The 11812-nt window shown below is 37.6% G+C and overlaps 3 protein-coding genes and 1 long non-coding RNA gene across 7 annotated transcripts; 3 read left to right on the plus strand and 1 right to left on the minus strand.

Annotated features, from left to right (window-relative positions):
- Positions 1–343: 343 nt before the first annotated feature.
- On the plus strand, positions 344–1199 carry LOC116170731. The gene is made up of 2 exons (XM_031487237.1): positions 344–619; positions 678–1199. The coding sequence occupies exons 1-2, from the start codon at positions 344–346 to the stop codon at positions 1185–1187; spliced, it is 786 nt and encodes a 261-aa protein (XP_031343097.1). The 3' UTR covers positions 1188–1199.
- A 383-nt stretch (positions 1200–1582) lies between these two features.
- LOC116171358 lies at positions 1583–2795 on the minus strand. The gene is made up of 4 exons (XM_031488152.1): positions 2266–2795; positions 2058–2205; positions 1741–1996; positions 1583–1693 (listed from the first exon to the last, which is right to left on the minus strand). Exons 1-4 carry the CDS (start codon positions 2580–2582, stop codon positions 1638–1640), a joined length of 777 nt encoding a protein of 258 aa, XP_031344012.1. The 5' UTR covers positions 2583–2795; the 3' UTR covers positions 1583–1637.
- A 1077-nt stretch (positions 2796–3872) lies between these two features.
- On the plus strand, positions 3873–9944 carry LOC116171357. Of its 4 annotated transcripts, XM_031488148.1 has the most exons (6): positions 3873–4084; positions 4135–4234; positions 4280–4367; positions 4416–4898; positions 4948–5786; positions 7518–9944. In XM_031488148.1, exons 5-6 carry the CDS (start codon positions 4949–4951, stop codon positions 8927–8929), a joined length of 2250 nt encoding a protein of 749 aa, XP_031344008.1. In that variant the 5' UTR covers positions 3873–4084; positions 4135–4234; positions 4280–4367; positions 4416–4898; position 4948; the 3' UTR covers positions 8930–9944. The 4 variants fall into 4 exon arrangements, with proteins under 4 accessions (XP_031344008.1, XP_031344009.1, XP_031344011.1 ...); XM_031488149.1 differs by lacking the exon at positions 7518–9944 and having other exon boundaries at positions 4948–5756; XM_031488151.1 differs by lacking the exon at positions 7518–9944 and having other exon boundaries at positions 4135–4367; positions 4948–5759.
- On the plus strand, positions 5838–7238 carry LOC116171359. Its single transcript, XR_004145435.1, has 3 exons — positions 5838–6136; positions 6190–6297; positions 6349–7238. It is a non-coding gene; the product is annotated as an uncharacterized LOC116171359 (long non-coding RNA).
- Positions 9945–11812: the final 1868 nt, after the last annotated feature.

The raw sequence follows: 11812 nt of genomic DNA on the forward strand, positions 1-11812 counted from the left end.
GAATGGGATTCATTTATTTTCCTTTATTACTTTACGTAAAGGCCGTCTGACACTATGCTAAATTTTGTAGAAAATTTTGCAGATAAATTTTCATACAAAATATTGCATAGTGTCATACGTATTTTGTACAAAAATTTGTTACATAATTTGTTTGTATAAAATTTTTTAGAACGCGTTCTAAAAACTACCTAAAATTTGTACAAAAAGTGCGCATAGTTTTACGGCGCATCCTATGCACGTGTGTGGTACATAACCTGAACCATAAACATAAACATTATTACCTTTAAACGTGTAGTGGTGTAAACACTCGTTTGCTGTTGAACTTTGTAAATTTATTAATAAAATGTCCTGGTCGCGGGAACAATGTGAAATTTTGATACAGGAGAATCAAAAACATCCCTGTCTCTATGCTACAAAATCAGTGTTGTACAAAAACAGGCATGCACGACAGCATGCTTTAGAAAAAATAGAGGCTGTGCTGAAGGAAGTAAGGCCGTCCGTAACGATTAACGAAATAAAAACCAAATTTGGTGGTTTGAAAACGAACTTCCTAAACGAATACAAGAAATGGAATGTATCCAGGCGCAGCGGAGCTGGTGACAACGATGATGACGATTCTGTAAGCTGATACCATCAAACTTCTGTACAGTAGTAATAACTAAAACTTTTATTTACAGTTATATAAACCAACAATATGGTATTTTAAAGTCATGTTTTTCCTTCTTGAGCACTGCAAAGTGCGATTGGCAGTCGATTCCCTAACGGAGGACGTAGAGACAGAGCAGGAAGACACAGAGCGTGATTCGCAATCATCAGAAGTGCAGGAATATGTCGTAGGAGAAGACGGCGTGCTCCACGATGCAGGTGATGAAAATGTACAGTCACCAGACATGTCATTTCAAGTTGCTTCGCCTTCCTCTTCCAATGGATTTTACCAGCCAAAACCAAAGAAGAGGAAACTGCGGCAAGAGCCAGTGGAAGAAAATCTCATACGGGAAGCGTCAAATACACTTGCATCTATTAATCAGGCAATGAAGACGAATCAAGGCAAAAATGAAGAAGACGAAGCGTTAGCAAAATTTATTGTTTGCAAATTAAATCAAATTACGAACGAAGACATACGTCTCGAAGTGGAACAGGAAATTGTTGAATGCCTGTATCGCAGTATAAAAAAAAGTAGAATGTAAATAATAGGCCAGGGTAAGAATATAAAATACATTGTATACATATTAAAATTATTTATTGCCTCTTCCTGCCAATCTACAGACCCTTCTAAAGAATTGAAAAAAGTTTTAAATCGATCACGAATTTCTCTCGCATTATTCGACGTTCGATTACCACACTGTCGTGTTACTTTTTGCAGGTCTTTGATGTCCTCGTCAATCTCTATATAGGATTGTGAGTTTTCAGTGGCAAGAAAATTATGTAATAAGACACAAGTCAATGTAATTAATTCTACTTTTTCTGGAATTAAATTAATTGGATTTAAAAGTACCCTAAATCTATTCACTAAAATGCCAAATGCATTTTCAATTATGCGTCTTGCACGTGATAGACGATAATTAAATATCCTGCATTCTTTGGTAAGTCCTCGTTCAGGATAGGGCTTCATTAGGTTTGTTGCTAATGGAAATGCATCATCGGCGACAATGACATAGGGCATTGGATGTTCCATTCCTGGCAGCAGTTTGGGCTGTGGCAAATTAAGTGTGTTGTCTTGCAGTGCCTTTGACAACTTACTGTTGTTAAACACCCCGCCATCGCTAATGCGTCCGTTAACACCAATATTTATGTAAATAAATTTATAATTTGCATCTGCCAAACCCAGCAGCACAATACTATTAGAACCTTTATAGTTGTAATAGTACGATCCTGCCGAGATTGGGGCTCTGAATGTTATATGGCGTCCATCGAGTGCTCCAATGCAGTGTGGAAACTGCCATAAATTATTAAAATCATCCGCAATTTTATTCCACTCTTCTGGCGTGTTTGGTGTCTGTAAGAGTTTAAATTGTTTCAATAAATTTTATAAACATACTGACAAAACGACAACTTACCTTCAAATAATTTGGTTTCAATTTTAATACGATTGCGTTGCACACCTCGGGTATGAAACGACTAATTGTAGTTTCGTGAATCCTTGTTGCGTACATAAGGGATCGAAACGTCTCTCCGGTTGCCAAAAATCTTAGAGTAACTTGTAATCTGAAGTTAAGAACTGTACATGCTATATGCCCTAAAATGTAAGGCTTCTTTGATACTTACTTGCTTCTAGCGGGGATACACTCTCGTAAGTGGGTATCTTGTTTGGTTATGTCATCTTTCACTAATGCTAGCAAATATCCCAGCTGTTTATTGTTTAAGCGAAGGTAATTTTGGTAAGATACGGGGTCCTCCTGCAGAAGCTCTTGGTTTAACATATTTAAAACGCCTCTACCCTCATTTCGCCGTTGTAACCACGTTCTCGACCACAATCTTCGTCGATTGCGTTTTTGTTTTAAGCGTAACAGCATTTTTCGCAAAAGAATAATTGCCGTGGCGGCAAGCGCCGCGTGCATTAATGATATGTTTGTATTAGGCATAGCTAAAGTCAGTGATATGAAATGTAATCGATTCGACTAAATAAGTACATATAATAACAAAGCGTATAGGTTATGTCGCACCAACAGCTGCTTTTAGTGAAAACCAATGAGGTAACAACCAAAATCAAAATTCCCCATGTTGTAACTGAGACTGAGCAAGCGTGAATAATTTTATTTTACCATAATTTTTAAATAGTGTCAGACACATTTCATTTTTTTTTCTAAATTTTGTACAACATTTTTTACAAAATTTTCTAGTGCAAAATTTTATACAAAATTTAGCATAGTGTCAGACGGCCTTAACTGAATAAATTTACTAAATAAAAAATTATAAGCCTAGATCGAAGAGTTTTCGAATGATGTGAGTTTTTTTTCCCATAATTTGGTGAATCTTTTACAAAGTAAATCCTGTTATAAGACAAAACGATATACTTAACCAATTGTTATTAACGTTTTATAGATGACTACTGAATGGATGTAAGGTTTGTTATCTTTTATTCTAAAACGAAATGCTTGGTAAAGGGTTTATTTTTCAAAGGTAATAAAATGTAATAGAAATCGGAAAGTTTTTATTTAAAAGTGTTTATGAAAAAAAATTCCAATGTGTTATTTGATTCACGCATGGTGAATGTGACCGGCCCAAATGATGTTATGATAGGCGGGCCGGTGGGTGGAACCGTTGTCACAAATAGGGGTGTTCTTTCAAAATTGTTCACGATGACCGTCTTGGGGGTATCTACGGGCCGGTCTATCCATAATTCGAAAGGAACCACGTCCCAAATTTCGATTTCTGATAGGAAAATAAGTAATTACTTTGATGCCTAAAAGATTTAAGTTCTACTTACCGTGAGTTTCCATATTAACTAGATATTTGTTAACGAAATGTTATGAATCTTTTTTAATTGAAGAAGTTGTATTTATACCAAAGAACCTTATATATGCGAATATCGATGGAATGGGGAAATCCAAACCTTTTTGGAGAGGTGTATTCGTTAGGAGGAGCACGAATCCCAAGAAAAAAAATTTTAATGGGCAGTCGATATCTTCAAATAGTTTGAGATATTGGTAGATAATTTGTAGAGAGGAAATGCTCAATCATGCTCCTTGATCAATTAGTTTAAACCCCACACATATATAGTGCAAAAATATCGAGCAGCTGCAGTAAGCATGAGTGCTTCGCCCCGTATTAAAATATTGCAGAACATTGTAGTCGTGCCCGCGAAAGAAGCTGATGTGCAAGAAAACGAGTTAATAGAAGATATTTTTAAAGATTTAATTTGTCCAGATTTCGATTATTCGCTTCTTGAAGAAATCTTCGGTGACATTGAATGCCTTAACCGTCAACTTATAGACGCCGAAAAACAACTTTCTCGATTTTTTAAGATTTTATCTATTAAACGGGAAAACAATTTTTGCGATCTCCAGTGGTGCCATTGCCAAGTGGAGCACCTTATTGAAAGGAGGGCAAAGTTATTAGCGGACATCCAACAGTTATCCGTAGGGTAAGTAATTGAGTGGAGTTACTTTTTTTTTGTCATTTACTGTTATCTAGGAGCTTCCAGTAAAAATATTGAAGAGTTCAGATTTTGGGGGATCATTAAGCCGGTGTGCCAACTGCTTATTTAAAAAAGGAGATCAAGCTCGTTTATAAGGTGAGAAAGTTGCGAAATTATTTCATTTGTGACTCAATTTTATAGGAATCAAAAATGTTTATGTGTGAAAAATGTAATAAATCATTCGCTACTAATAGCAATCTTCGACGCCATCTCAAAAAGTCATGTAGAGGTAAGGAATTTTTATTACTCTTGCAAAAAAAAAGTGTTTAAATCGTAGCTCAAGAACCATCTCCAAAGAAGCTCAAAGTTGCACACGATACCCAGAGATTTTGCGATGTGTGTTCGGAGCACGTTTCAAGCCGAGATTATGTTGGACATTTGCGAAGTGTCAAACATAAAAATAATTCCCTTGCGTTTTCAACTGAAGGTGTTCAAGTAATTACGTCAGCCTTCAAATCTCGCATTGTAAGCTACAGAATATCAGCGAATACACAATACATTAATCTGAAGGAATTTGTCGAATCGTTGGCTGACGTAATAAAAAAATTAGTTCGTGAGCAAATTGATATCATGGGTAGCGTTAAGGTGAACTGCGAGCTGTTTGGTTATTTTATTTTGGAATCGAAGGATCGAGGAGAAGTTAAGTCTTTTAATACTCGTAACCAAGTATTGACGATAAGTTCCGACTTAAGTGAATGGTTTAAGGATATCATCGAAAAACTGGAAGTTGACGCAACGGAATTTGAACATCGCGAGTCAGGTATAATATCCAATTGTTTATGCCATGTTTACATAATTATTTGTTCTAGGATGGGCTCTTCAGCACTGGTTATATATGGAAGTCAAAGAAAAATTAATCTTGCCACAAATTGTGGGATTTGTGAGAAACCTTTTGTTGAGGGAGATGTAAAAGTGATCGACCACGACCATCAGACTTCTTTCGTCAGGGCCGGATTATGTCATTCTATATGTAATTTACAGCTTCAAACCCCAAATTTTATCCCTGTATTTTTCCACAATTTGACCGGGTACGACAGCCATCTTTTCGTTAAATCCCTGGCTTTAGAGAATGAAAATATAGACGTTATTGCCGGAAATAAGGAAAAATACATTTCTTTTTCGAAGCATATTGTAGTAGATCAAATCGTGGAGAACGGAGTTCCAAAAAACCTAATATGGAGAATACGTTTCGTCGATAGTTTTCGTTTTCTGGCCAGTTCATTAAATGTTCTTGCTAAAAATTTGAGTGATAGCGAGTGCACTGAAATTACAAAATTTTTTGGATCTGGACGTGAATTTGAATTAATTCGACAAAAAGGTGTTTTTCCGTATTCGTTTGTAGACTCATACGATAAGCTTAATCTAACTACGATCCCCAATAAAAGCGATTTCTTTGATATGTTGCACGAGCAGGACATTACCGATGAAGAATACAGACGTGCTCAGGAAGTTTGGAATTTATTTAATTGCCAGACGTTGGGCGAATACTCGGACATTTATTTAAAATCTGACGTGCTTTTATTTGCCGATATATTTGAAAACTACAGAGGCGTGTGTTTACGCGAGTACGAAATTGACGCTGCCCAATATCTGACCGGTCCTAGCCTTAGCTGGGACGCTATGTTAAAAAAGACGGATGTGGAATTAGATGTAACGGTTTTAATTCTTCTCACCGTTCATTTTCTCTATGCTACGGATTCTTACAGGCCGATATTAGGTTACGCCACTGGCATATTGCAAATTGGGAATATTTTCTATGTTTTTGCGCATGTGCGTTACTCCACCGACACGTATTAAGCGGTGAATATTTCATTCATTGGTGCTTGCTTTAAAAACGAACAGGTGTGATGGCGTCTTGAAAATTTTCATGGGCATAATATAGTTACATATCGCCGAATTGCGGATTTTCGAGTCCATGAATAATCGATGTTTTGGAGATTGGTTTGTTAGACCATTTTATCCATTTACCGTTACGGGATCTGAATACATTTGCTTGACGTAAGTAACATCTGCGTATCATTTCTATTGTCACAGCCACGCTGTTCTTTTAGATAACGCACCTGTTCTTCGCATCACCTAAGCCAGAGCTTTGATTGCCGATAACCTCGAGGCATCTCGTTAATTAACGAGTTTTAAAAAGCCCTCTTTTTAATTAAGAGGTATGCTTAAATCTTGGCCAAAAACCAGTATTAATTCCGACATTGTTTTAGGGTTTTACTTTTCCTGTTTTTTTTGTATCGCACGTAATTATCTCATGTCAAACTTGTGGTCACGCATGGTTGGTTTCCCACTGCTGGACCTTATTGTCATCCGATTGTCCACCTAGAGGCCGATTGTAGCGGTTATTACCCGAGCTGAGGGCTCCCGGATATCCTGAGATTTGTAACCACGGGGGTGGACAACCGACACGAAGAATCTTAAGGGGAGCAGGAACACCACGTAGCCGCCACGTTTCCGGAGAACGGTGAAATAAACTTTGCCTTTCGATATTAGTACTATTTGCCATTGCATAGGCACTCCTAATGTTAATCTTAAGCGAAGGGTTACGCTCGCATCTGGGGCACTTTACCGATCGGAGGTACAAAGTAAGGGGATAGGAATAATTGGTACATTTACGGGTCATACTGCTGTGGATCCCGTTGAATTTGTAAGCGCATGAGTACTCATACCGCCTTGTTAACTAAGCAACCCCGTACCACGTCATTAAAGTGTTTAGCTTATAATTAATGCCTAGAACTATCCATTTATGCAACACCGTTTAATCCAGGCTGCTTGGCCACTGCCGACCTAACTATAAAAAGGGAAAAGCAAGGGTGGGAAGACCATTTTGTTTGCGGATAGACTACTATTTGGGAAGGGTGGGTTAATTAACCCACGGGCTTCGCATCGGTTGCCGCTCACTAATTTTTGCATGTGATATTACCTGTGGGTTAGTCATTAGTTGTTATATATATATATCTACTTTAGTAGTCGATTTTATACATATTTATTGTTACTTGTTATACTGTGTGTTGGGGTACCTTAAATTGATTCTGTGATTATTTGCATGTGTAATTGCAATACTGTTGGTTACAAATTATACTATCACCGTTGAAGTTACCTCCAGTGTTTTGGATTATTGCTCGTTCCTACAGGGTATTTATTGCCCTGCAGTGGTATCAACCTTCCTTGTTCAGGTTGAACCGAAGACCTTCTCTAGTAGTGAACAAGGTGGCGCCCATTTATTGTTTGAGGGGGTAAGTCAAATCGTTAGTCTAACGCCCTACCCTGAGTATTATAGTTTCGTGTGGTTTAATTTAATTGAGCCGCTAGCTGAGGCATCCCCTTTATTTAACGTGGGGTTTGTAAATCAGCGCCACTCAAACTTAGCGTTACATAGAATTACTGACAGATATTGACATGCTTCATTTTTTTAAACGTGGTATTCGAGGCGGCGTCAGTACGTGCACCAAACGCAAAGCAATCGCTAACAATAAATTTCTTCCCAATTACGATCCTTCCAAACCAAGCTCTTTTATTATTTATCTGGATGCATGCAATCTTTATGGCCATTCCCAAACACAATTTCTCCCACAAAGTGACTTTGCTTGGCTCACACCCGAAGAAATTCAAAATTTTAATGTTTTCGAAATATCAGATGAGTCACCGATCGGGTATGTCTTAGAAGTTGATCTACTGTACCCTGAGGCCCTCCACAATTTGCAAAATGACATGCCCTATTGCCCCGAATCTATAACCCCGCCAAATTCAAGGTCAAAGTATAAGAAACTAATTCCAAATTTAAATCATAAGGAAAAATACGTTTTACATTATAGAATGCTAAGACAATGCCTGCAACACGGATTAATTTTAAAAAATATTCATCGCGGGGTTAAATTTATGCAATCGCCTTGGTTAAAATCATATATTGATCTAAATACGCAACTGCGTAATCGTGAAACTAGCGAATCGGGCCGTGACACTATAAAAACTATGAATAACAGCATTTATGGTAAAACTATGGAAAACGTTGACAAACGAGTTAACGTTGCACTTGTAAGTCACTGGGAGAGGATCGGTAAGAAGCCTGGAGCTGAGGGGCACATATCTAAACCAAATTTTAAAAATTTATCGGTGTTCTCTGAAAATCTCGTGGCAATTGAAATGTCCAAAGTATCCGTAAAGTACAACAAACCGGTGTATGTTGGTTTTTCAATTTTAGATTTATCCAAAACAGTTATGTACGAGTTCTTTTACGATTTTCTAAAACCATTATATCAAGATAAAGTATCTTTGTTGTATACAGACACCAATTCCCTTATATTGGAGATTTTTACTAATAATTTCTATGATGACATGAAATTATATTTGGATAGATATGACACATCTAAATTTCCCCTTGATAATGTACACGGTATTCCACGCCACATTTCAGTTGTGAGGAAGATGAAAGATGAATATTGCGGTGTCCCCATCGCTAGTTTTTACGGTGCAGGTGCAAAGTCATACTGTGTCAATGTAGGTGATCGTGTAGATAAGAAAGCTAAAGGGGTAAAAAAGTATGTAATAAAGAACGGCTTAAAAGAGGAAGATTATAAGAAAGTAGTCGAAGAAGGTGGCGTGATTATGAAGCAGATGAGCGGTTTTCGATCTCACTTGCACACCATGTACACAGAAATGACAAACAAAATAGCCTTATCATCAACGGACGACAAAAGATTCATTATCCCTGGCACCTGCAGAACATTGGCATGGAGACATCGCGATATTAACGCAATTCAAAGTTTGGAAGATTTTCTTAATTCTTTGTAATCATCAATAACAAGCTAAGTTATTTAAAATGTTTATTTAAAATGTTTACAATACCATGTGCCATAATTACAATAAAAAAAATAAATCGCATTGTTTTATTAAATAAGATGAGCGCCCGGACTACAACCACAAACGCAGTAGGTCTTCTCTGTTTCATTAATCTTCAAGCAGGCCATACGATTTAATAATCTTGCATATCTGCAACGTGACGACCAACGAAGGTGCTCAGCTAAGGGTACATCGGAGGCCTCCCACTTATTAATGCGCACTTTACAATAAAAGCATTCCACCGTATCGCCGCTATGCGTGTAGAAAAATCCAGCATTAGCAAGTTCAACTGCCGATGGAACTCCTACCCATGAATGAAATGATAGGAGTCGATCTTCAAAGTTGGTATAATCAGCTGCGCCGTCTTCTAAACACATCTTACTTGAAGTACAGCTTTGAAATGCCAAAATTTATAGAATATCTTTATTTAATACCCAAGAATTGTGAGAACTGTCAAATCCTAACCACTTCACTAAGGATTTCTGGCCCTTTCTTCGAATTACTCGCTCAACCAAGTGGATGTCGGGGTACTGCGCTTTTTGTAATTCTTGTTCGTAAAATCTTCCTTTTATTTCTTGATTTGTACTATCTTTTAGTATATATGTCGTAGGATTTGAACGTTTCACTTTAGCAACTGTGAATGTCTCGTAAGTCCAATTTGGCGTGTAACCTTTTGCGAAAACGGTTCTGTATTTACTAATTCTCACAGAATCGTCCACTTTAAATTTAGGTGGTTTTGGGTTAATCACATTTATATGACTGTAAACTCTCTTCAAAATACTTGAGGCGTTCTTCTCGTTAACATCGATAGGTTTATATCCCGTAGTTCGATGTTTAGTTGAATTGTATTTGTCAACTATTTGAGGTAAAAGTGATAGCCATTTGTAGGAACCCTGTAAGCTGAATTTCTTGAACATAATTGACTTAAGCGTTCTGTTAACGCGCTCAACAATAGAGCTTTTTAGGGTAGAATAGCTACTATAATGATTAACATTGAATTTCTTCATTACATCTCCAAAATCCTTGTTATAAAATTCCTTTCCCATATCTGTTTGTAAATGTTTCGGGGTCGTTTTAAGTCCCGATAAAAGTTTATTCATAACATCTGCCCCCAGTTTTCCATTTTTTCGTTTTATAGGGTACGCCCAAACAAATTTAGAAAATGTGTTTATAACCACCAAAATGTAACGGAAACCTTTGTTCATTGGCGCATAAGGTATCATTTCCATCAAATCGGCTTGGAATAGGTCATTTAGTCCTTTAATAATTACGTGCCGCCTAGGAAAGTTCCTTCTTGCAGGTTTATGTAATTCTTCCACTAGCTGTACTTTACTCATTTCCTGAGACGTGATTGTAATAGTAGTTCCAAGCAAAATAACTGCCCTGCATTATACTTCGGACATTTGGCTTTGATTATGTCACCTTTACGTAGTGTTATCCCTATTAACTTCAACGGAGTATTGTACAAACGTTCGTTTATAATAATAGTAGTTCCATGGCGCGGTGACCAGGAACTCTTAATTACAACACATTCCGTTAGAGGAAATGCAAACGCTTGTGGTGTTCTACTCGAGGTGTGCCAACGTATGAACGGCGTATTCTCGGCGTGCGTTCACAACAGATACAAGTATGACTCATACGTATAAGAAGACACCTCTTCAGCTTTTGATTGATTTAGAATGTGTTTACCGAACTTGTCAATACTCATCTTTGCTTCAGACTGATCGATTAAAGATACAATCTCACTATTTATTTATTAAGAACACATTACCAACTAAATTACTTTATTATTTCAGCATTCCGCAATTCATCTATGATGTATATGATTTCATTGTGATTGTTCGTGTTCCCTGCGGATTGAGATCCCAATAAAACCCGCAGCCAGTTAACTAATTTGTTGGGGTTGCTCCAGGGCATAAATTCTATTCGCTTGTTGTTTAATTGTAACATTTGAATACCTTTCCCTTTCCTTGTGCTAACAGAGGAAGTTTGAATTCTGGGAACTGATACACGGGTACTAAAAAGTGGTTTAATGATGCTGCTGTACTTTTTTCCGGTGCCTTGAATTTGTTCATTTGGATTGTAATGACGTCGTATTGCATTAGTGCGGAGCAATATGTCACGATAGTTATTCTCATCTGCGGTTTTGTACCCAAGAGGTTGCCTCTTAAACAGTAGCTCGTATAGACCAGGAGTTCCGTTATATGCTACTGTGTCTCCTGTAGGAAGTTTGAGAACCAAATCTTGTTTGTCAAAGTCCAACTCGGAATCTCCAACGTAGAATTTATTGGCTTCCGGGATGTATCGTACACCATATCGATGATCAAATTCATTCTCTGTAGATCTGAACATCTGCTCCACATAAATCTTCGCCAATCCATCGTATTGATCTAAGAATTCCGTAAAAGATGGATGGTCGCCAGCCCGCGAGAGCTCAGCTCTTAATTCATCTAGAGTTGGCGTTTCATCATCGCGAGTGGTGTCGGCAATCACGCTCGTGTCTAAAAAGCTCGGTTGTTCCTCGTGTTCCGAAAAAAGGGTTTTAGGGATTCGTTGAGCAGTAGACGCTTTTAGAGGGGTCCGAAGTAGGGTCTCTGTAGATGAGGTCACGTCGGCACTATCATGTTTAATATTTTCACGTTTAAAATTCTGAGGTGTAGCTTTAGTAAGCAGTTGCTTCAGCGGTTGTGTAATGGGTTTAAGATGTTGCTCGGATTTACGTTCTGCCAGCGCAAAATCACGCTTTAAGGATATGTATTTATGTTTAACAGATTTTCTGGCATCAAGGAGGTCTTCTATTAAACGCTGTTTCATATTGACTGCATTTTTTCCATA

The sequence above is a fragment of the Photinus pyralis genome, unplaced genomic scaffold (genome assembly GCF_008802855.1).
Source record: "Photinus pyralis isolate 1611_PpyrPB1 unplaced genomic scaffold, Ppyr1.3 Ppyr1.4_LG5, whole genome shotgun sequence".
Classification (NCBI taxonomy): domain Eukaryota; kingdom Metazoa; phylum Arthropoda; class Insecta; order Coleoptera; family Lampyridae; genus Photinus; species Photinus pyralis.

Excerpts from the sequence above, each read along its gene's own strand:
- LOC116170731 (XM_031487237.1), top strand. The coding sequence starts at position 344 with ATGTCCTGGTCGCGGGAACAATGTGAAATTTTGATACAGGAGAATCAA. Across the intron at positions 620-677 it reads ACAACGATGATGACGATTCT|TTATATAAACCAACAATATG; the intron begins GTAAGCTGATAC and ends TTTTATTTACAG.
- LOC116171358 (XM_031488152.1), bottom strand. The coding sequence starts at position 2,582 with ATGCCTAATACAAACATATCATTAATGCACGCGGCGCTTGCCGCCACG. Across the intron at positions 1,997-2,057 it reads TGAAACCAAATTATTTGAAG|ACACCAAACACGCCAGAAGA; the intron begins GTAAGTTGTCGT and ends AAACTCTTACAG. Across the intron at positions 1,694-1,740 it reads TGGCGGGGTGTTTAACAACA|CCCAAACTGCTGCCAGGAAT; the intron begins GTAAGTTGTCAA and ends AATTTGCCACAG.
- LOC116171357 (XM_031488148.1), top strand. The coding sequence starts at position 4,949 with ATGGGCTCTTCAGCACTGGTTATATATGGAAGTCAAAGAAAAATTAAT. Across the intron at positions 5,787-7,517 it reads AAAGACGGATGTGGAATTAG|AATTACTGACAGATATTGAC; the intron begins ATGTAACGGTTT and ends AGCGTTACATAG.